This window comes from Helicoverpa armigera, chromosome 11, assembly GCF_030705265.1.
Source record: "Helicoverpa armigera isolate CAAS_96S chromosome 11, ASM3070526v1, whole genome shotgun sequence".
NCBI classification, from domain to species: Eukaryota; Metazoa; Arthropoda; class Insecta; order Lepidoptera; family Noctuidae; genus Helicoverpa; species Helicoverpa armigera.
This window is the reverse complement of record NC_087130.1, coordinates 5826863-5846396: the sequence shown is the minus strand read 5'-3', so window position 1 is coordinate 5846396 and position 19534 is coordinate 5826863. Positions and strand designations below refer to the sequence as shown.

At 36.0% G+C, this 19534-nt stretch overlaps 6 protein-coding genes and 1 long non-coding RNA gene across 8 annotated transcripts; 4 read left to right on the top strand and 3 right to left on the bottom strand.

The window, feature by feature from the left end:
- Positions 1–289: 289 nt before the first annotated feature.
- LOC110370066 (uncharacterized) lies at positions 290–1151 on the top strand. The gene is made up of 3 exons (XR_010276952.1): positions 290–431; positions 779–918; positions 1005–1151. It is a non-coding gene; the product is annotated as an uncharacterized LOC110370066 (long non-coding RNA).
- LOC110370184 (sperm-associated antigen 6) lies at positions 1108–7032 on the bottom strand. The gene is made up of 14 exons (XM_049850790.2): positions 6909–7032; positions 6414–6518; positions 5633–5790; positions 5501–5547; positions 5308–5392; positions 5094–5228; positions 4906–5019; positions 4551–4724; positions 4137–4289; positions 3728–3880; positions 3328–3486; positions 1697–1842; positions 1522–1582; positions 1108–1223 (listed from the first exon to the last, which is right to left on the bottom strand). Exons 1-14 carry the CDS (start codon positions 6946–6948, stop codon positions 1152–1154), a joined length of 1602 nt encoding a protein of 533 aa, XP_049706747.1. The 5' UTR covers positions 6949–7032; the 3' UTR covers positions 1108–1151.
- LOC110370064 (DNA-directed RNA polymerase III subunit RPC7-like) lies at positions 2269–3218 on the top strand. The gene has a single exon (XM_021325774.3). The coding sequence runs from the start codon at positions 2390–2392 to the stop codon at positions 3047–3049; it is 660 nt and encodes a 219-aa protein (XP_021181449.3). The 5' UTR covers positions 2269–2389; the 3' UTR covers positions 3050–3218.
- Positions 7033–7357: 325 nt separating the features above from the next.
- On the top strand, positions 7358–8689 carry LOC110370065 (uncharacterized). The gene is made up of 2 exons (XM_021325775.3): positions 7358–7773; positions 8131–8689. The coding sequence occupies exons 1-2, from the start codon at positions 7666–7668 to the stop codon at positions 8452–8454; spliced, it is 432 nt and encodes a 143-aa protein (XP_021181450.1). The 5' UTR covers positions 7358–7665; the 3' UTR covers positions 8455–8689.
- LOC135117522 (coiled-coil domain-containing protein 93-like) lies at positions 8682–12888 on the bottom strand. The gene is made up of 10 exons (XM_064036907.1): positions 12444–12888; positions 12156–12364; positions 11772–12039; positions 11387–11548; positions 11258–11305; positions 10885–11183; positions 10433–10552; positions 9828–10057; positions 9406–9526; positions 8682–9185 (listed from the first exon to the last, which is right to left on the bottom strand). Exons 1-10 carry the CDS (start codon positions 12525–12527, stop codon positions 8957–8959), a joined length of 1770 nt encoding a protein of 589 aa, XP_063892977.1. The 5' UTR covers positions 12528–12888; the 3' UTR covers positions 8682–8956.
- A 277-nt stretch (positions 12889–13165) lies between these two features.
- LOC110370077 (ubiquinone biosynthesis protein COQ9, mitochondrial) lies at positions 13166–17333 on the top strand. 2 transcript variants are annotated; one of them, XM_064036908.1, is made up of 7 exons: positions 13211–13475; positions 13611–14253; positions 15585–15960; positions 16038–16126; positions 16215–16335; positions 16722–16925; positions 17161–17333. In XM_064036908.1, exons 2-7 carry the CDS (start codon positions 13661–13663, stop codon positions 17194–17196), a joined length of 1419 nt encoding a protein of 472 aa, XP_063892978.1. In that variant the 5' UTR covers positions 13211–13475; positions 13611–13660; the 3' UTR covers positions 17197–17333. The 2 variants fall into 2 exon arrangements, with proteins under 2 accessions (XP_021181471.3, XP_063892978.1); XM_021325796.3 differs by lacking the exons at positions 15585–15960; positions 16038–16126; positions 16215–16335; positions 16722–16925; positions 17161–17333 and having other exon boundaries at positions 13166–13475; positions 13611–15478.
- Positions 17334–17468: 135 nt separating this feature from the next.
- LOC135117523 (uncharacterized) lies at positions 17469–19180 on the bottom strand. Its single transcript, XM_064036909.1, has 3 exons — positions 18549–19180; positions 17748–18041; positions 17469–17660 (listed from the first exon to the last, which is right to left on the bottom strand). Exons 1-3 carry the CDS (start codon positions 19043–19045, stop codon positions 17516–17518), a joined length of 936 nt encoding a protein of 311 aa, XP_063892979.1. The 5' UTR covers positions 19046–19180; the 3' UTR covers positions 17469–17515.
- Positions 19181–19534: the final 354 nt, after the last annotated feature.

Below are 19534 nucleotides of genomic sequence, written 5' to 3'. Positions count from 1 at the left end.
CATACAGTTCTGTGGTATCACAGTAGAATACAAAGAATATTTTCAACAAATATAAACATAACATTTAAGCGATGTGATTCAATTCGCAAGTTCTTGCTATGCAGATTTTTACGATGCGACGATGCATCGCAGCAGTGTCGTGTACAAGACCGCTGTCCGTCCGTCTGTCAACATGCTGCACCTATCATTACATGAAACGTGAACTCCAAGCTTGGTTACTAGGCGAGTGTGTGTGAAAATCAATTGCCACCATTTATGTTTATCGTCAACTAAACCACATCCCCAGGAAAACCTGATAGTAACAGATAACTTTTCGTATAAATTGTAGATACCCGTAACGATGGGTACAGTTTCAATCGAGTTATTCTTTGAAAATGTACATTTTAGTTACAGAGATGGAGACTACCAGCTTCACGTCCTGTAAATTACAGGTACGTACGATCTACGGATAGACTGCATCTTATCAAAATTCTTTTTTTTTAATTAAAATCTTATAAAGTTAATGTGATTTATTTTAGTGCATGGTGCAGGGCCTTAAATGTTGCTTATAAGGCACTCCCTAGACAATCATTTGAATAAAGCAATATTGAGTAGGTACCTGTACAAAATTGATTGAGTAGAGTCTATAGTCTACACAATCAATTTTATAAGGGCCCATAAGGCTTCTACTTATATTTTTAATACGATTCTTTGTTTCATCATATAAGCATTTTCATTTTCTGGCTTCAAGTAACGATTCTAAATTAGCTCTTTCATATTATTATCCTACTAATTACAGGGTTTGCCATTGGATGAGCTGACAAGTCTTCAAGAGAAGTTTAACAGTTTGAACTTATTAAACAGCAAACAGGAAAGTTTCTTTGAAGTGGATACCCATGGAATCAACGTATTGAACATTTTGTCTGGTGATGATTACAAGTAAGTTGATATTATGTTTGACTTCATTATTCATGAGTAATGAGTAGTCGTCTGATACGTTCAAAATAACATAAGTTCTTTTACAGTTACAGGATTAGAAGTCAATCCATGGCGATGGAGAAAACTAATATAGGTGGTAGAACCATCCAAGTACAAAAACTGGTGTGGACATTAAGCAAAACATGAAAATATTATGAATCAATTATTTATTGAATAAATCATCCAAAATTTTATTAGTTTGCATTTTCTATAGTTAATTCACTCTGACAGTCGCTAGGTACTCGATCTGTAAAGAGTTCTGGTATCTGAAAATGTGATAAAGTTGTATTAATCTAAACTAATATTATAAAGCTGAAGAGTTTGTTTGTTTAAACGTGCTTATCTCAGGAACTACTGGTCCGATTTGAAAAAAAAATTGATTTGATATTTCAGTGTTAGATAGCCCCTTTATCGACGAAGGCTATTGGCTTGCTTTTTATTTGGGTTCATGCAGAGGTTCCCATGGAATGTGGGTGAAACAGCTAGCGGAAGCTAGTATTTTATAAAGTCCAACACGGTAACTTATAAAGGTATTAAGTACCTGAACATTTGTGCTTTTATTACCTGGGGAGTATAAGCTTCCACTCTATCCAGTAATGAGTCCGAATAACCCGGAGTATAATATCTAAAATGAGAAAAAAAGTATAATCAGTTGGGAACCTATATATTTTTAATAAAAAATAAATAGCTAATGCTGTTTTTTATATTAGGTACAAGAGTAAAATAAAAGGCCAATTACCTCACTATCTCTTCAGGGAAGCAACTATTTATGATATTAATATATTCTTTTAGAGATGATCCTGGGACTGAATCAATTTCTTGTACTCGTTTTAATGCCCCTGTGGTTACGAATAACCTTCGAGCTCTTGCATCGTTTGGTAAAATCTAAAACACATATGCAATGTTAAGGGTCCGTTCAGATAGACCGGGTCGGAGAGCATCGGCGCGCATTTTTTTTTTCACACAGACCGGAGCCGATCGGCTGCGCGAGCTTTCAAGAGCATGCAAACGGTGTCAAACGCCAAGAAAAAATACACGATCGGAGCCGATCGGCTCCTATTATTTCACACCGAGCGCATTCGACCATTATCAATGACAAAAGCAGTGCGCATGCGAAAATAAACCTTACTTCAAATACTAAGTACAACATTTTCAACGCGTTAAGAATTTACTCTGCTCTCCGAGCCGGTCTGTCTGAACGGACCCTAACCGTACATCATCTTAACAATAATGATTAATTATTTTCGGTTACTAAATTCCGATTTATATCACATCACTATGCAAAGAACAATGTCAAAAGCACATGGTTGGAATCCCTTTTTGTCAATTGACTTTGACGTTTACATTATGTCAGATTGCTAACCCTGCAGTTCCAGATGTTGTTGTTCAAATCAAAATATATTTTTTTCATTGTTTTCTGAATTAACTTGTTATGGCGGGAAGAGGAAGAGGCCGCGGGGGCAGTGGTCTATCACTAACCCATGACCAACTACAGGCTCTTGGCATAGCAAGGGGAGACAATACGCCACAAACTTTAGCACCACCGCCGCTATTTCCGAAACTTGAAGCGAAGCCACTTCCACTAGCATGCGACGCCGCTACTGATTACATGCTTATTGTTAAGGATCAGTTCATTGAGTATCTACACGACTCACCGGCGTATGTCAAGCAAAAAACACAAACAGATGGCATAGAGCGGTATTCGGACAAGTATAAGATGCTTGCTCTCGATGCGAAAAAAGGCAAAGTATTGGATTGCGTATGGGCGAACATGCCGGTAGAATTGAGGCCGCAAGCAACAAGAGTACGAGTTGCAGGTCGCAAGCGGAAGCTTGACGACCCAGAAGCCATAGCTAAAAGATTGCAGACATTAGAGAAAAAAGAAATTCAAGAAGGCGATGAAACCGTGGAAACAAATGAAAATGAGGATCCTGTGAAACCACAAGAAGTAAATGATGATGAGGAGATTGAAGATGAACATGAAGAAGAATTTGAGATAGATGACGGCACAGATTATGCAAACAACTACTTTGACAATGGTGAAGATTATGATGAAGAGGATGACAATCTTGATGATGGACCTGTATACTGAACAATGTTCATTAAAATAGAAGAAGAGCCAATACAGGATGAGTGACTACCAGTATAGAAATATACTCCTATGATTTGAGTCTGGTCAAGTGTAAGCGTTATGAAATAAAACAGTTAACTTACATTTCTACCTGTAAGCTAAATCTGTGATATTACAATTATATTTAAAACTTGATAGTTTAATTGATGAATACATAAGTTATAATCAGATTCTTCTTCCTACCCTTAATGAGAGAATAGAAAGATAAAAATAAATGTCTTTAAATAAAGCACACTGACCTTGGCATACTGTGCTAAAACATATTTGAGTATGCCAGCGGGAGCTGAGTGCAGCAATGGCTCCAAAGCGGGTCGATGCAAGCAGCACTGAAGGGACTGTTTCAGAGCACAAGATGTTCTTGCACGAACCTCTCCTGACGACTTGGGGCTGGTGTAGAGCTGCAGAATATTTTCAGATGTAGATTTTATTGATAAGAATCACACATCTTCCGAGTCTTTTTCAAACTATGTTGGGGTCAGCTTACGAGAAGCTTAGCAGTCTAACGAGAAGCAGCTGAGTACCAGTATTTTTCAAGAAGTGACTGCCTGTCTGACCTCAACCCAGTTACCTGGGCAACCCAATACCCCATGATAAGACTACATAGAATCACACATACATAATTTTTATTTGCCTAAATACCTGTAGCAATCTAGGCAGAGCATTAGCAACTGCTATAGCCAAGCTGTGCTGAGGAGAGTGCTTGGCAATATGACCCAGTGTCCAGGCTGCTGCACAAATCTCAGCATCTTCTGCTTCAGTGTTTTGGAGTATTTCAACTAGTGCAGGAATAGCCTAAAAATACCTTTGTACATTAATTGGGGGCTAGTAAAAGTACAAAATAGACAAATTATTACAAGCTTCACACAAATGCTGTAAATGAGGTTGCACTTTCACACATTAATTACTGTTTTAATAAATCTACAATATTTTATACAGAAAGGCCATGCAGAATAACACATGGGGACTCCTCAGGATGCAGGAACTTCTAGTGTGGAAGCAAGTAAAAGTAAAACTCTATTTGCAGATGTAGGCAGTTGTTCAGCTGTACCTTAGATTCAATAACCGCCATAGCCAACTGGTCGGACTGGCCGGCAATGAAGCCGAGCGCCATGCACGCCGGCACGCGGGCGCCACCCGCCGGCTCTGATAACAGTTCCACCAGAGGACCACATCCTCCCGTGTTCACTACTAATTGCGCCAACTAGAAATAAGGAGTATCTAACACATCCGTATCTTAAAAAACCGGCCGCAACCGCTGTAAATTACCGCGTTTACTGTATTTGAGCGCTCTAAAATATTTATGTTATTCTAGTTTTCATACCTACCTACATATTTCTCGTATAACCACAGAAATACATCATCTGTGAAAACTTCAGCGATTCATGAAATATAGCTTGGTGGCGGACCAATCCTAAAAACCTTATTTGCGGCAACAAAATTTTACTAGGAACACGATTCTTACGTCAACGGAATGCTTGACGATATCTCTGAGGAGACAGGCAGCGGCTCGACGCACGGGCGCGGCGTCGTGTCCCGCATGCAGTAGTGCCGGTGGCAGGGCTCCACCAGCCACCACGGCCTCTGCGAGCTCCGTTCGAGCTCCCGCCACGGCACCCAGTGCGCAAAGTGTGCTACGCTAAACGATAACAAGGCTAGTAGTACAGAGAGCTTCATGCCATCAAATAATATTAGTTTGCACAATATTCACCACACATAATCCCTTTTATTAATCTAATTAACACCCACCTTAAGTAGGTGGGTGTTAATTAAACAATGTTTAGCCTGCGAGAGTACAAGAAGGTAGTCAAATAAATAACCTTCAACTTAGGATCTTGGTTCTCCAGTCCATGGACTAGATGACATATAGCGCCAGCATCCACTACCGCTTCAGGCTTATGTTGGGCCAAGTCTACCAGAGCACCAGCAGAAATCTAAAATACAAAACACTTAGTTGAACACAGTCCTGCTTCACTACCTGCCGGCTGAATGAACTATTTGTACTCACTTGTTTTAGACTCATTTCTGGTTCCTGGAAAGCTAACACCAGCAAAGGTAGAGTGCCTGCATCAACCACCAGTCCAGCTAATTGCTCGCTGTGCTTACCTATGTATCCCAAAGCCCACGCGGCATTCTCTTTCACCTAAACGCACAGAAAATATAATATAGCATTTAGAAATAAGCTATGCGGATAAAGAAGTAGCTAAGGTGATTATATTCACTTGCGTATCAAAGTCTTCAAGACATGAAACAATATGCTCTAAAGCCCCGAGTCGCACAATAGCAGAAGCAAGTTCCTCATTGTGCCTGTAATTAATGAATCGAATTAAATATCCAATTATGAAGCCACTTATTTTTACTCAACTTTGTTATCAATAGGTAGATAAACTCAAAAATAATTTAACCTTTACTTACTTAGCTACTGCTCTCATTAGATAAAGTGCAGACCTTTTATAATACACCTGTAGAAATCAGATAATTATATTTCAATATGGTCGAATTATGCCTCTGTTATTACCTATTATTTCATTGTTTGTACAAACTCACATTATATTTGTTGAGATTCTCCAGTGTGATTGTAACCATTCCCCCGTTGAGCAGTTGTCTGGCTACCCCTTCATCGTGTTCGGCGAGTCTAGCAGCCGCTACAACCGCGCACTGGCGGACGGTGCTGCATGCGTCAGACAGCAAAGGTCTTAATAGATCTGTAAAAACACGACTCATATACCTATCTTCCGTACATAGCCTCCATCCCCTAGCTTTGATACATTTGTGAAAGAATGATAATCAGATTTTTGTAACATCTGTATTTATATTGCACCTACATTCCGTTGCAAATAAACTGTTATTCTATTATATTCTGCCCAGCCTTAGTTAGTCTCTTAACCTGGTTCTTATTTGTCCTATGTGTTGTTTAGTTGTAGTAAAATCGCATGGGCATGCACCTGTTGTTCCTACCCTTAAATTTTTTGTTACTGGAAACAGTTATGTTTAAATCACAGTTTTCTAAATAAGATGCGAAAGACGGACTGATTCGGTAAGCACCTGGTTTTGGTAATCTAAGTAAGAACTCTAAACTAGTCGTAAAACTAATCAGCGGTAACACTACTTACGATTAGACTAATAAGTAATACTGCCTAATAGATTTAGGTCTAGCTTTTTGCGCGTGCTTTGTCCTCGTGACGATAATGTGAATTGGGTTAATACCCACTTATAATCTAACTGGTCTCAACAGTTGCACATAGGTACTTACATGACCACCTTTCACACATTAGGTGGCTAGAAACATATAAGTTATGAATAATACATTACATCATATCATATTTACCAAGTACACCCGCGCTTTCCAAGCATTTAACATTAGTGGCTCTTGTTGCCAGTTCGGCCATAGTTTGAACAAACACCAGTCGAGCTTTCTGGTACGTCTCGAACACTACGACAGTAACACTTTAGTTAGTAAATAAAACATTAGAATTTAAACTGCGACTCCACAAAAAATTACTTATGTTAGTCTGTACTTAAGTAGCTACTATCGTGTCCTGTGTGTTATCAATAGGTATGCTAAGGGAATACCGTCTTAGTTACCGGCTAGGGTCTACCTTCGTACCCTATCACACTCAAAGCTGGTACTGGGTAGGTAGCTGCTGTAAGGTTTAATTAAACTGAAAATTAATCTAGTCCACTGTTGCTGAGCACCTCTCTTTCAAGCTAGCACCAATTGTTTGCATATAATCTCATCTCAGAAACCCGTTTATAAATTGGTACCTGTATCTGGCGTTATTCGTAAACCTTAATAATACTATTAAGCCCTACTACATCCTACCTAATTGGATGTTCCTTGGACTGCTCATAGAATGACTCATGGTTAAATATTTTGTAAATAACTGTGGAATACTATAATACACAAACTTTTGATCGTGAAATTATGTCACTATCGTCATGACAACTAGATTTACATTTGTTTTACGATTTAGACATTTGGATGAATAATATCACCAGACACAAAAATACAAGGGTGTCCATACAGTATAATAATATTTGGATAGATTAAGGTTACTTATAAAAGTATTCTAATATTATTCGGATAATCTATCATCTTAAGACACAATACGACAAGCACAATAACTTGTCTTGATCGTGTGGTCGCGACAGTCAACGGTCAAGCGCGGCCGGGCGGCCTGCGGGGCGACTTGCGTTCACGCAGAGCTAGCACCCGTGAAGGTCATTTAGCTCGACGTCACGTCTCGAACACCGCGTCATTAGCAATCCGTACAACAGTCTACATACATAGAAATACCATTGTAAGCCACACATGCAGGCAGGTAGTGCTTATCTGGCGGAGCTCCAGTCAACTCACACATGTGTGCACAGGCAGTCGTGGTTACAACAGGCTATTGGGCCGCGTGGTTACCTGCTTCACTTAAGTTCACGCGATATTGTAAATTCTGTTTGTTCTGGATAGTGTCCTGTTAAAATGATATACGTAATCTGTCGGTGATTTTTTTATGTTTACCCACTTAATTTACTTAAAACGTTTGGTAAAATCATAGAATATTGTGAGGTGTTTTGTAAACAATAAGATGCCGTACGTAATGGTTATGGGCAGTCTTAGCGCGCCTCATCTGTCGAAGGATGAAGGTGCAACAGTGTATGGACTCAAGAGTGAGGAGAGGGCTTCATTAGTCAGGGTAATGAACATTTAGAAACAAATCTTTGAACCACTGATTAGTTCACTTACTTTCTTTATTTACCGAATAAAGCCGACTTGTGTTTTATTCATAAAGCCGAATAAAACACAAGTTATGAATAAAACACAAGTTATCAGGAAATCTAGTTGTCAGCTGAAGCGAGCAAAACAATATAAAATTGCACAGTAGTTACATGACTTACCTACGTAGGTATGTGCATTTCATGACTCAGATTTTTCCTCGTTTGAATACCTAATCTACTAATCTCAACACCGGCTAAATTAATACGGTTCACGGTCTATGTATTATTCATATGTTTCCTTATAAATTTATCTGAACATCTGATATCATTTCCAGGAGCTGAACACGTCTTTCGGCATGCAGGTTGCAGCAGCATCTGAACCAGAACGAACTGTCCGTATAACTCAGAAGGGACTCACTTTGGTCGTGGTGAACCGTCTGCACGCGTTATTTGGATATGACGTCGTCTCACACGCCATGGCAATGACAAATGCCAATCGAGAACTGATCTCCTTTACTATGTACAAGAAAACTAACACAGGTTCACAAGGTCACAGTCACAATCAAGGTCACGGCCACAGCCATCACAGTCAAGGTCAAGTTCGAGGTCCCTCCCACAAAAGTGCTCCCAAGCCTCACAGCAGTGTGGTCACGCTCTGATCGTACGTGAATGTTGAATAGCATTACTATTCAATGAACGTGCATTGAAGATGTGAATGGACCTTTATTGTATGCCTGTTAAATCTAAATTGAATCTCATAAGTATAAAATCCGTCCTTTACTAAATTATAGAGAATATAAAGTTACTGAGTACACAGTTAGTGCGTATCTATTGGTTAAGTAATAAATGTATGTTTAATATCAGGGTATAAAATAAAATACATGAATGAATGTATATATGTTATTTATTTTTAAATAAATTTGCATCATCCTTTACAAATACAGTGCAATAGAAATACATTTTGAACAATATAAAACCTATATTCAGTCTTAAATTCTACACATGAGGGTTCTTGTTCAGGGGAACTGGAATGAATTGATTATAAAAGTAGAAAATTAATCTACTAATAACTTGCGAGACTAGATAAACTATGCATGTGATATATAGTAAAATAGCGAGACAAATGCCTTAATATAACTATTAACAGATATAATTATTTGGTCAACTATGTCTCTCTATTTTTTGCCTCTGTTCTCCTAATTTCTTCAATGCGGCAGCATATTGTCTTTGGACATCAATCAACCTGGAATATTCATTGTAGAGATCATTTTTCTGTTCCTTTTCACTTTTGAATTTCTCCTCGACCTTTTTGACAGTATGGTTGACCCACTCAACTATGGATTCGAATTGCGTCATAAATTCTTCCCTCTTCCTGACTGAAGACATAGCCCTGGAATAAAAACAATTATTTAATGAGTCTGTCAATTCTAGCTGACTCTTAATGACGGCCTGTAACTAACTTCTGAGCATAAGTAAGCGTATGTGGCCCATAGCTCATAGTCCTCCCGCACCACTGCCGAATTTTGAGCAATATTCAGTTTGGCGCGAAATTTACGGAGTAACTGGTTTTGAAGTCCATCTCATACTAAATTAAAAATTGTAATACTCACTCTTCATAGTTGTCCAGAATCGAATTAAGCAGACTCAGCTCTTTTGAGGTATATAGTTTAACTTCTAGTAGAGTGTTGTAGAATATGTAATACTGTTTCGTTTCCTTGTGCTTAGATGCCACTGCATAACAAAATAAGGTCTTATTAAAAATGACTAGCACTAAATAGTTTGTAGAACTAGCAGATTATAAAACATCAACAATGAATTTAAGTAGGTACGGCGTTAAACTATAGATCAATAGTTTTAGACCGCCCGAGAAAGAGCGGGAAACAGTTGTTCCTAAGTAGGTACACCATACAATACCATTATAGGTGCTGATCACGAGCGTAATTGATATAATACGATACAACTGATTTATTTTGAAATGGAATATTAAACTTTTTTTACAAAGTTGTTACTAAAGAATTCTTCAATGGCTTACCTTGATTGTAAAGTTCAATGAACCTCTTTTCGTATTGCAGCAACTCGGCAGTACCGGGAACTTCATCAATGGCGTTAGAATACCGTAGGACTTCGCGGTTCAACTTGGCTAATTCTAATCTCATACTAGTAATGAAAGCCTTCAATTTCTCCTCTCTTTCATTAAACTCCTTCAACTCTGCTGGCGACAATGGTTTCTCTTCGATTTTGGTATCCGGATCTTTTGCGGCTCTGTGAATGAAATTAAACATAATCATTACACACTGAATACATTACGAAATCAAGGTACCTAATTAAAACATAAGAAACAAATATGTAACCAGTTTAATAGCGACATAAAAAAGCAAAACCTGTATTCGCCTGCGAGGTTCACGATGTTCAAACAGATAATACATTTGTTACAAAACGATCATCGTATTACTTAAAAATTATGACGGCAAAACTAAGCATACGCATGTCATTGCTTTTACAATAATTGAGAGTAATTACTGATACATGGGTACCCCTGAGAAAATATACTATCGTAAATTAAGTATCCGATTGTTAGAGGTCGGGCTGCTATAAAACATATGCTACATTCAAGTAAGAATCAAATTAGAATGTTACCTCAACTTGTCCTCAAGTTTTGTATGTTCTTTATTCCTATGTTCAATTATTTGCAACAATTCATTCCTCTCCCGGGCTAACTCCTTTAATGACTTGTAAAACTGCTTTACATCTTTATCACTGAAACATAAAACATAATTGAGCCACATGTAGGTATTATAATCATATGATCATGTACATATGTTATTTCTAGACAAATACATTGTTGGTATGTACAAGCATAAACTACTCAGTTAAAATGACACAATGTTCAAACCACATTAACCACATAATAAAACATCCAATGAGCATAAAATGTGGTGTGTGTAGTCATGTTTTTTCAGCAATATACCTTCTTTAAGCTGTGACCCATAGCATCCATATTGTAACATATTAAATATACACCTGTACAACATATGGAATGGTAATGAAGAATTGAATATTTAGTGAATGAAAATTCAAATATCTCTTACCTGAAACCATCACATTTCATCAATTTCTTAGTTATCTTCTGTAGTTTTCCTCGAACATCTGTATACTGCAGTTTAGCATTTTCCATCTTCCCCTGATGGGTTTCTTTGAACTGCTCCATCTCTTTCTGCAGTACATCTATATTCTGGGTAAGTCTTTCTACATCTTCAGAATACTTTTGCTTTTCTCGCTCTTCCAATTCTTTGGAAACCTCGCCAGTAAGCTCTGAATGTAATACTGCATAATGTATTTTGGTATCAGCATCACTACCCTTTGGTTCACCCTTCTCATATCTATTAGCCTGTAAAATAAATATAAGTTGTTGTGTTAATGTTTGTCTTCCCAATTAAATTAAACAGTTATCATTTTACTTACTTCTGTAGTTATTTCAGTAGGGTCTGCCAAAGTCTTCTCATAATCATACTAGAACAAGGAACATGAAATTACAAAACGCACTGTCATAAATTCAGTAAATCCTTTATAAAAACATCAACAAAAGCTCACCAAGAAATCTAGTCCATCATCATTCTTAACGTCAGCTTTGTTAGCGGACACATGCATTAACATACGCTGGTCGTACTCTGAGAGAGTGGCATTCACTTGCTCCAGCTCATTTGCAGGCAAACCACCTTTCCTCTTGCGAACTCTGCATGGTTTATACAAATTCTAAAAAGAAAAAATAATAGTTAAAAATTTAAATTTCTCACAGTATTATCTATCATTCAACATTGTAAATATTTTATCTCTAAATTTTGCCTTTCAGCTGCCACAAAGTAAACAATATTTTTATCAGTAAAACTGTAATGCTAGATTAGTCATTTCATATTATTAAAACAGAACATTGACTGCAGTATAAAAATAAACTGTAGATTTTTTATGTGTGACATACCTGTACAACAGCTAGATTTCGTAATAGTTTTTCTCTCTGCATAAAGACAGCTCTATCAGACTCGAATATATGGCTCTTATCATATTGCATGACAGCAAACTTGCGTAGCTCATCCTCTTTAGCTTCCCTAAACTCGCTTGAGTATTTAATCAGCCACAATACTAATGGGTAAATGTTAATAAAGTCTAACCCTTGTATTTGATGTGGCTCTAATGTATAGGGACATTTCATTGATGGCAATACTTTCACAATTTTTTCCGTCAATGCTCTGTAATGAAGATAGCAATAATGTAGTGTACCAATATGCATACTATTTCTGAAGATTAGAACTATACAGACAATAACTTCCTTTTTAAAATATCAGTAAATAAATAAGATAAGTACATTTTCTTGCCAATGGTGAGATTCTCTTCGAACAGGAGGCTGACATCAACATCTATGTCACACAGCTCTATGCACCATGTGAGCCCGCCCACAATCTTATCAAACTCCGACAGCCCCTGCAGCTGAGCACGGTAGTAGCCAGCTGCGACCAGCGCATCTGATATTTCATGCCATTTCACTAGCTGCTCTGCATCCTCACGCACCTCCACCTAGAGTGTTTGTTTTGGACCAAATGAAATTAAATGTGGTAAAATACAAATATAGAAACATTTTTCTATGAAATATTACCTCTTTGCCTTCATGGTCTACGCCACTGTATATGTTCATCAGAGGCTTACTCCGTGTAAATATATTTTTCTGTTTTGCAGCCATAATTACAGATGAAGTGTAAGTTTGGGATGTTTATATCGAAATATAAGACAGATAATCTTATAACGTTGGACAAACCGGTTATAATAAGTAATACAGTAATCCGTTCAGATCCATCCCAAGTAATTTTCTATAAAACTAGAAAAATCGAACCAATTTTAAATCAAACTAAGTTACATGCTAGGACTAAAGAACTGTTAAATTTAAGCAACATTGGGCTCATAACCAAGATTCCAAAATAAGATTATTAATTTAATATAAAATTGTTATCAAATCAATTTATGCTCCACTGATGCTACAACTTTGCAATTTAGCAAAAAATATTTCTACATGGTTTTGTCAAACAAAATTTTGACGTAACAATAAAATGAAAGAATGACAGTGACAGTTGACAATACAAGTTTACTTTTTTTATTTTGTGACCTGGGAACTAGGATCTTTAGGGACGTACCTTCCATTACATCCACCACATAGTGACTAGACTTTTATATCAACATCAGGTTGTAACACATTACAAAATAACTTTTCCAATACTTTGCTTACACGGATGTAGATTCTGTTAATTTTAGTTCATTGTATTACATATTGATTGACGCTAAAAATAAAAAATCGTCATACATACATCATCATACGCACGTCCAGTTTAACCTTTAAGTTTTTAGGTACAGTCATGATCGTCATAATGTCATGTGGTGCAATTGTCAATGTCATATGAGTCTGCGGCCTGTGCTGTCTGCGCACAATGATCATTTTCTAAATATCTGCTCAAGCCAAAATCGACAAATCTGACTGTTCGTTCGACGTTTGATCTTTGTTGTTTTCTAAAACAAAAATCACACCTAACGAAGAAGTTCAATTATCCAGAGGGAGCCTCTACTATTAAAATATTTATTACAACAACCATTCAAACATTTTGATACAGAATGAGCACATTACAGAAGATTTTTCGTTGTAAGTATCGCGTAGTTTTGTTATTTAAATAAGGTATATTTTTTCTCAACACATTTCGTCAGACATAGGAACAAATGGAAGAGTTGGTAACCTCGCAAAAGTATAATTAATACATTCGAAGCACTTGGATTTCAGAATTTGTTGGAAATAAAGTACATTTCGTAAAGATTTTATAAAGTCTCAACATGAATCAAAGCATAGATGTGGTTGATTTAATTTCTACTTTATTGGATAACGAGAAGTATAAGGAAGCACTTAACGTTCCAAATGAAGAGAGATTAGCAGATAGCTTTAAGGATAATTGTTGGGATTTAATACCTATTATCCTTGGTAAAATTCAAGATGATACCATTATTATAAAGCCATCATTATATGGTGCCTGTGAACAGTTGCTAACAATTGTAATTGATAAATCTGCTCCTGAGGAAGCTTTATTAGAATTTATTGAGCAGATTGAACTTGCTAAAAATGATGCACAGTTTGGTCTCATTCTTCCACCCCTGCAAGATCTTTTGAAGAAGTTATCTTTAAAGAGAGGCAGATCTTTGGAATGGTGTTTGAACTCTATTAGCACTTACATTGAAAATATTCCTGTTCCTGACCATAACTTGGAAGGCAAGGAAAGATTATTAATGGATTCTGACCCTAACATCAGAAGAATTATAAGAGTATACTCTCTGTTGCCATCATTTTATAGGTATTTTATTGAAGAAATATCAGCAGCAGATTCTAAAATCAACACAAAAGAAATAATTACAGCTTTTTTAATAAGCCTTCTTGGAAAGCCATTAATTTACATCGATTTGGATCCTGAAAAAAATGCAAATAGTGAGGCAAGATTAATATGCTCAAACATTGTCCAAGACATTTGTGCTATGGAGAAAAATGTTCTAAAATTCCTAGTTTACTTAGAAATTTGCCACAGAGAAAATAACAAAAAGAAAAATACAAAAGATGATGTTGATCAGGAGAAATCACCATATGAACACAGAGAAAAGATCAATATGACTACTCTATCAGGATTGTTTTATGCTGTTTTATCAGGTCATTTTGAAGTACCTGAAACTGCATTACCACAAGTTTACAGTTTAGAATATATTTTGCATACTGCAATGCTTTCTGTAGTCCACTTGTTAAATTTTGCTGAATACAGTGTTATAGCCAAAGCATTAGCTCTAAGTGAAGTAATCTTAAACCGCTTTCCAAACCAACTTTCACAAGAGTTTCTGTCATCATCAGTGCATTTTGATATGTGTAAGGGATTAACAAATGTAGCAATATACTCCAGTTTTGAATCTTTACGTAAACATGCAGTAGCATTGATTGGACGCCATGTAAATAAATTTGATTATAAGGGAAGGTGTGCACTTGTGAAGTATTTGCTTGAGATATCTAATCATTCAGGCATGATTGGTTATGCAATAACATTGTACAAAAGCTCTATAAATGAAGCATTTCAGGATCCCCGATTAGATGAATGTTTCACTGGTCCTTTACTTTCAAATATGATTAAGAAAATATGCTTCCTTCCACATGGCGCTGAGTCAGACCTAGTTGAGCTAGCTGATCAAATTATAACATCATTAAATTTCCTGAGATATTTAACCATAAAAGATACATCTAACTTGACTGGTATTCGAGAATGTTTTTCATTTATAGAGTCTAATTATTTGGAACAACTCCGTGTGGGATTGAACATGTCAAAAGCTCATTACGAAGTTAAACTTAAAGATATTGAAGAAGGGAAAAGCATACCAGAAGAAAAACTTAATATTTCACTAAATGTAGGAGGAAATGTGTTAGATAATATACCTAAGGAAAACATGAAGGAAATTATATGTTCTGCTTTGAATGCTTTTCATCTGATTGAAGGCCTCATTGCACGTCTTTCTGAGTGTATAAATATAAGTAAAATGCAAGCATTAAAAATGAATTGTGACTAATATGAAAGTACTACTCCACTAATCTCTTTTTTATAAATAAATCATTATTTTAGGCTTTTATTCAATTTGTTTATTTTTATACCCCATTTTCATATATTTAGAAATCCCAAAATGTGTAGATACAAGTCTTGTTCTTATTTTTGAGTACCTAATTTATTTTGTTAACAGCCTTGAAGAATGGCCATAGAACTATTAGGCCATTTGCCTCTATTAGTGTCATTAGATCACGTGCATTGAGCTCTCAGCAAACTCAAGTAAATCCAGAAAAGGACGTAAAGTTATCTATTCCATCTACTTATACACCTCCTAATCAGCAAGAAAATGAAGACCGTCAGTATGAGGAAAATATAAAGAATTGCATTTTGGAGAATGCTCTACAATTTGTACCTAAGACTGGATGGACTGTAGAGTCACTGAGTGCCGGTGCCAAAGCAGCCGGCTACCCTACTATAACTCACGGAATATTTCCTAATGGGGGTGGTGATTTGGTACATTACTTTAATGTAAAATGCAATACAAAATTGGTGGACGAAATGAAAACTGTAAGTTATAAACACTGAAATTACCTAATTTTTATGTTAAAATTATTACTAAAAGCCAAATCTTTTCTGTCATGCAGTGGCCCAAAACGGATTCCAAAGACAAAGTACCAGCCAAATTCATTGAGAACGCCATATTCAAAAGATTGCTAATGATTGATCCATACAAGTAAGTAATCCTCATTATTTTAATTCTAAATAATAAGAGAAATTAATATACAACAAGAACTTAAATCCTATTTCTTTTCTTTTTGTAGGACCACATGGGCTAAAGCGATGGCTGTTCAAACAATGCCCAACAACGTTCCTAATTGTTTAGCCACCTTATTATCGCTTGTAGATGACATATGTTACCATTCCGGCGATAGAAGTGTTGATGTAAGTACCATAAAATATCTGTGTATATGTTTTTGAGCTTGTCAATTATTGTTTTAAAAAACCGACTTTAATAATATACCTTAAACCTTCTCCTACGTCTGGCAAATACTATGCTGAAAACTGCATCCAAATCGGTTCAGGCAAACATGAGAAAATGTCGCACAAAACATATAAGGTCAAACTGAGAACCTCCTTTTTTATGTCGGTTAAAAAAATGAGTAGGTATGTAATACCTGCCTGTGTCTGTGAACGGCAGTAACGATCCTGAAATCCTGTAAATAATCACTGGATCTTAGCTATCTACAGTTCACGTAACTCCCCTTTGAAGTTAACATTTGATGCCGCGCGTGTAATGTGTTTTTAAAGTTTTAAACATTATTTTTCAGTTCAATTGGTATGTCCGCCGAGTTGGTGTTGCAGGAATATACAAAGCGGCAGAATTGTTTTATCTAACCGATAGCAGCCAAGACAGTACTGCCACTAGAAATTTTATTGCATCACGTATTCGCGACGCCCAATTAATTCAGTCAGCATTGAATTTAAACCCGGTGGCTGCAGCTCCACAAACGTTGACTGCCGCATTTACAACGGTAAGTGGCCGTCTGACAGTTTACCCTTTTCGAAGCTTAGCATACAAATGGAAAACTCACTCACACCACCTCATTAATTTATAAGTCTTGAACATAGTAAAGGATAGTGGTAAGACAAATCGTTGGTGTAAATATTTTTATTCATTGTTATTATATCTTGGAGTACTATGAATATCATACTTTTTAAATTTAATTAATTTGACTATTCTGCTAACTTGGCGTTTTTATATTTCAGGCCAAGAATATGCTCGGAATTAATACATTGAAGTAATATGAAGATTATATTAGGGAAATAAGTGATGGTCATATTAAACATTTCCACACTGAGAAAATATTTTGAATTAACAGACATTTCAAGTATTATTCATATTTAGTTGCTTGTAATAAATAGTTTAATGGCTAATTTGATATTATTATTTTTTATTTTATCTTCATAATTTTCTAATAAAATATTGACTTCAGTATAAAATTTACATTTTTATATTCATCATATAGTTATAATGTGGCAGTCTCTTATAAAATGTTGTATGTATGTAAATATGCTTACAATAAACATAATGCTATGAGTACTGAAGGCACATAAGTGTTAGCTATGATGGTACTATGTAATCACTGCCAATTGAGACATAAGATATTAAGTTGGGTGGCAGTGGCAACTTGCTCCATACATGTGCTGACACAGTTTGTCTTATAACAAATCTGCAAATCATTTGTAAAGAGTCCAGTTTTGCAAATCTGAAAATAAATAAATAAAAGTGTGTTCAGACATATAAATTTTTTTGAAAATCTACAACTATGTATAATAAAGACAATATTTTATACCTGTTCAGTGGCCTTGCTAATTTCACTGGCATCTCAAAAAGATTTGACTTGACATCCACAGCTGCACAGTGCTCTGATATTCTGTTTGCTGGTACAAATGTCTCATTGTTCAGTGAAAAGAGTCCATTGGCATGTCGCAAGCGAGCATGCAGTGTGCGGCCCACACAACGAAAAGACACACAAAGTATATGACGGGAGTCACATGAGTCTCTGACTAAAAATACATTGTCATGCTGTCCAGCTAGCAATTCTTCAGCTTCACTTGACGTGATGCCACCCCAATACCAGCCATGCCTGAAAGAAGCAACACCAAGTAACCTTAATAAAGTCCCAATTATTACAATTGGCTACACAAAAATTACAGTAGCTGGCAATGCTGTAATAATTAACGTGATTTTGAGGTATTTTGTGGGTAAGTACATTTATGCCTGATCAAGCACACAAGTTAGGTATTGATTTTTATAAACAGCTTGACTCGCTAGTTGATATTTTACCTAATATTGTGTTAATTAAAGAATACACAGTACATGTATGCAGTATGGAGAACTGGAGCAAATGGATTATTTTAAATAAAATATTTGGTTTTGAAAAATGGTAGATTAATCTGCAGGTCTAGAGTTTGATACTTAATTACAATTTATGACAGCTATGTTAGAGTATTAGAGGTTTAGATACAAATATCTGTTAGCCTTTCAGTCTCATTACTCATTGATATTCACAGTCAATAACCAACTATAACAAAGAGAAGGTCATTTATTTATAGCATATTAAAAATTAGACAGAATTACCTGTGGTACTTACTTTGACAACTGACAATAAATTGCACAAGTTTCAAGTGAGGCATGTTGGTGGTGTCCTCGAAGTACTGAATGACCATCTGAATGTTGGCATTTGATTGCTTGTTTGTTCAACTGAAAATCCTTTTTTGTTTCATATCCAGAAGCAACTATTACTCTTTTCTCGGATGATGTCGATGCATCACCACTACATTTGTTAAGACTGCATAAATGTTCTCCACCATTATTTTTATTCCCAAAGTACCTCTGCAAAGTCCTCACATTGCCAGTAATAAACAACTTATTTTTCCAAAATTTCACGAATTTGTTTGTGTTAACGGAAGGCTTGCGTTCTGGTAGAAATACGCCGTTAACAATATCTGTGTTGTTAAAATCTCTTTTGTTATCAACAGTTCGCTGCAAATGTTTACATTCCAGTGGTTTTAACCACTTACGTAGACAACCTGTAGCAAGCCATTTGCGACGATTACAATGAGTACATCTCTCATAGTTTTTATTCATTGTAAATGTAAAGATTTACTTCCTCCAAAAGGTTTTTTAACTGTATTATTAATGTAATAATTTATTGGTACAAAAATAGTCTTCGAGTTCGAGCAAACATGACATTGACAATTATTGTTCTCAAATTTAATGTCAAAATTGTCAATGACATTAACATTATGATGCAAAGAAATGCTCACAATATGAGTAGATACCATGTTTTCTTCAGATGTTTTTAAGAATAACTTTTCATCCTTGCCTTGGTATCTCAAATTATGCTTTGTGTCGAAAGGATTAAACTTCCACTAGTGACCCAATACTTTCTTATAATAACTTCCCAAGCGTGAAGGAATGTTTTCAAATCGGTTCAGTAGCTCTAGAGGCGTACAAACAAAAACATTTTCATTTGATTGGTGGTATAGAAAGCCACATGAATATCCGTAAAGTCGTTTTTGAGTTTATCGTCAACAGACAAACGCGACGAATAAAAGAGAGTGTTAAGTTTTTTGT

What these genes read in the sequence shown, in the direction of transcription:
- LOC110370184 (XM_049850790.2), bottom strand. Translation starts at nt 6,948, where the DNA reads ATGAGTCATTCTATGAGCAGTCCAAGGAACATCCAATTAG. An exon ending in GGAAAGCGCGGGTGTACTTG is followed by an intron (nt 5,791 to 6,413) that starts GTAAATATGATA and finishes GTGTTTTTACAG; the next exon opens with ATCTATTAAGACCTTTGCTG. An exon ending in TGGAAGCTTATACTCCCCAG is followed by an intron (nt 1,224 to 1,521) that starts GTAATAAAAGCA and finishes TCACATTTTCAG; the next exon opens with ATACCAGAACTCTTTACAGA.
- LOC110370065 (XM_021325775.3), top strand. Translation starts at nt 7,666, where the DNA reads ATGCCGTACGTAATGGTTATGGGCAGTCTTAGCGCGCCTCATCTGTCG. An exon ending in AGAGGGCTTCATTAGTCAGG is followed by an intron (nt 7,774 to 8,130) that starts GTAATGAACATT and finishes TATCATTTCCAG; the next exon opens with GAGCTGAACACGTCTTTCGG.
- LOC135117522 (XM_064036907.1), bottom strand. Translation starts at nt 12,527, where the DNA reads ATGGCTGCAAAACAGAAAAATATATTTACACGGAGTAAGCCTCTGATG. An exon ending in ATGAAATGTGATGGTTTCAG is followed by an intron (nt 10,553 to 10,884) that starts GTAAGAGATATT and finishes TTTATGTTTCAG; the next exon opens with TGATAAAGATGTAAAGCAGT. An exon ending in ATTCTGGACAACTATGAAGA is followed by an intron (nt 9,186 to 9,405) that starts GTGAGTATTACA and finishes TTTTTATTCCAG; the next exon opens with GGCTATGTCTTCAGTCAGGA.
- LOC110370064 (XM_021325774.3), top strand. Translation starts at nt 2,390, where the DNA reads ATGGCGGGAAGAGGAAGAGGCCGCGGGGGCAGTGGTCTATCACTAACC.
- LOC135117523 (XM_064036909.1), bottom strand. Translation starts at nt 19,045, where the DNA reads ATGAATAAAAACTATGAGAGATGTACTCATTGTAATCGTCGCAAATGG. An exon ending in ATTTATTGTCAGTTGTCAAA is followed by an intron (nt 18,042 to 18,548) that starts GTAAGTACCACA and finishes TGCTTCTTTCAG; the next exon opens with GCATGGCTGGTATTGGGGTG. An exon ending in TTAGCAAGGCCACTGAACAG is followed by an intron (nt 17,661 to 17,747) that starts GTATAAAATATT and finishes ATTTATTTTCAG; the next exon opens with ATTTGCAAAACTGGACTCTT.
- LOC110370077 (XM_021325796.3), top strand. Translation starts at nt 13,661, where the DNA reads ATGAATCAAAGCATAGATGTGGTTGATTTAATTTCTACTTTATTGGAT.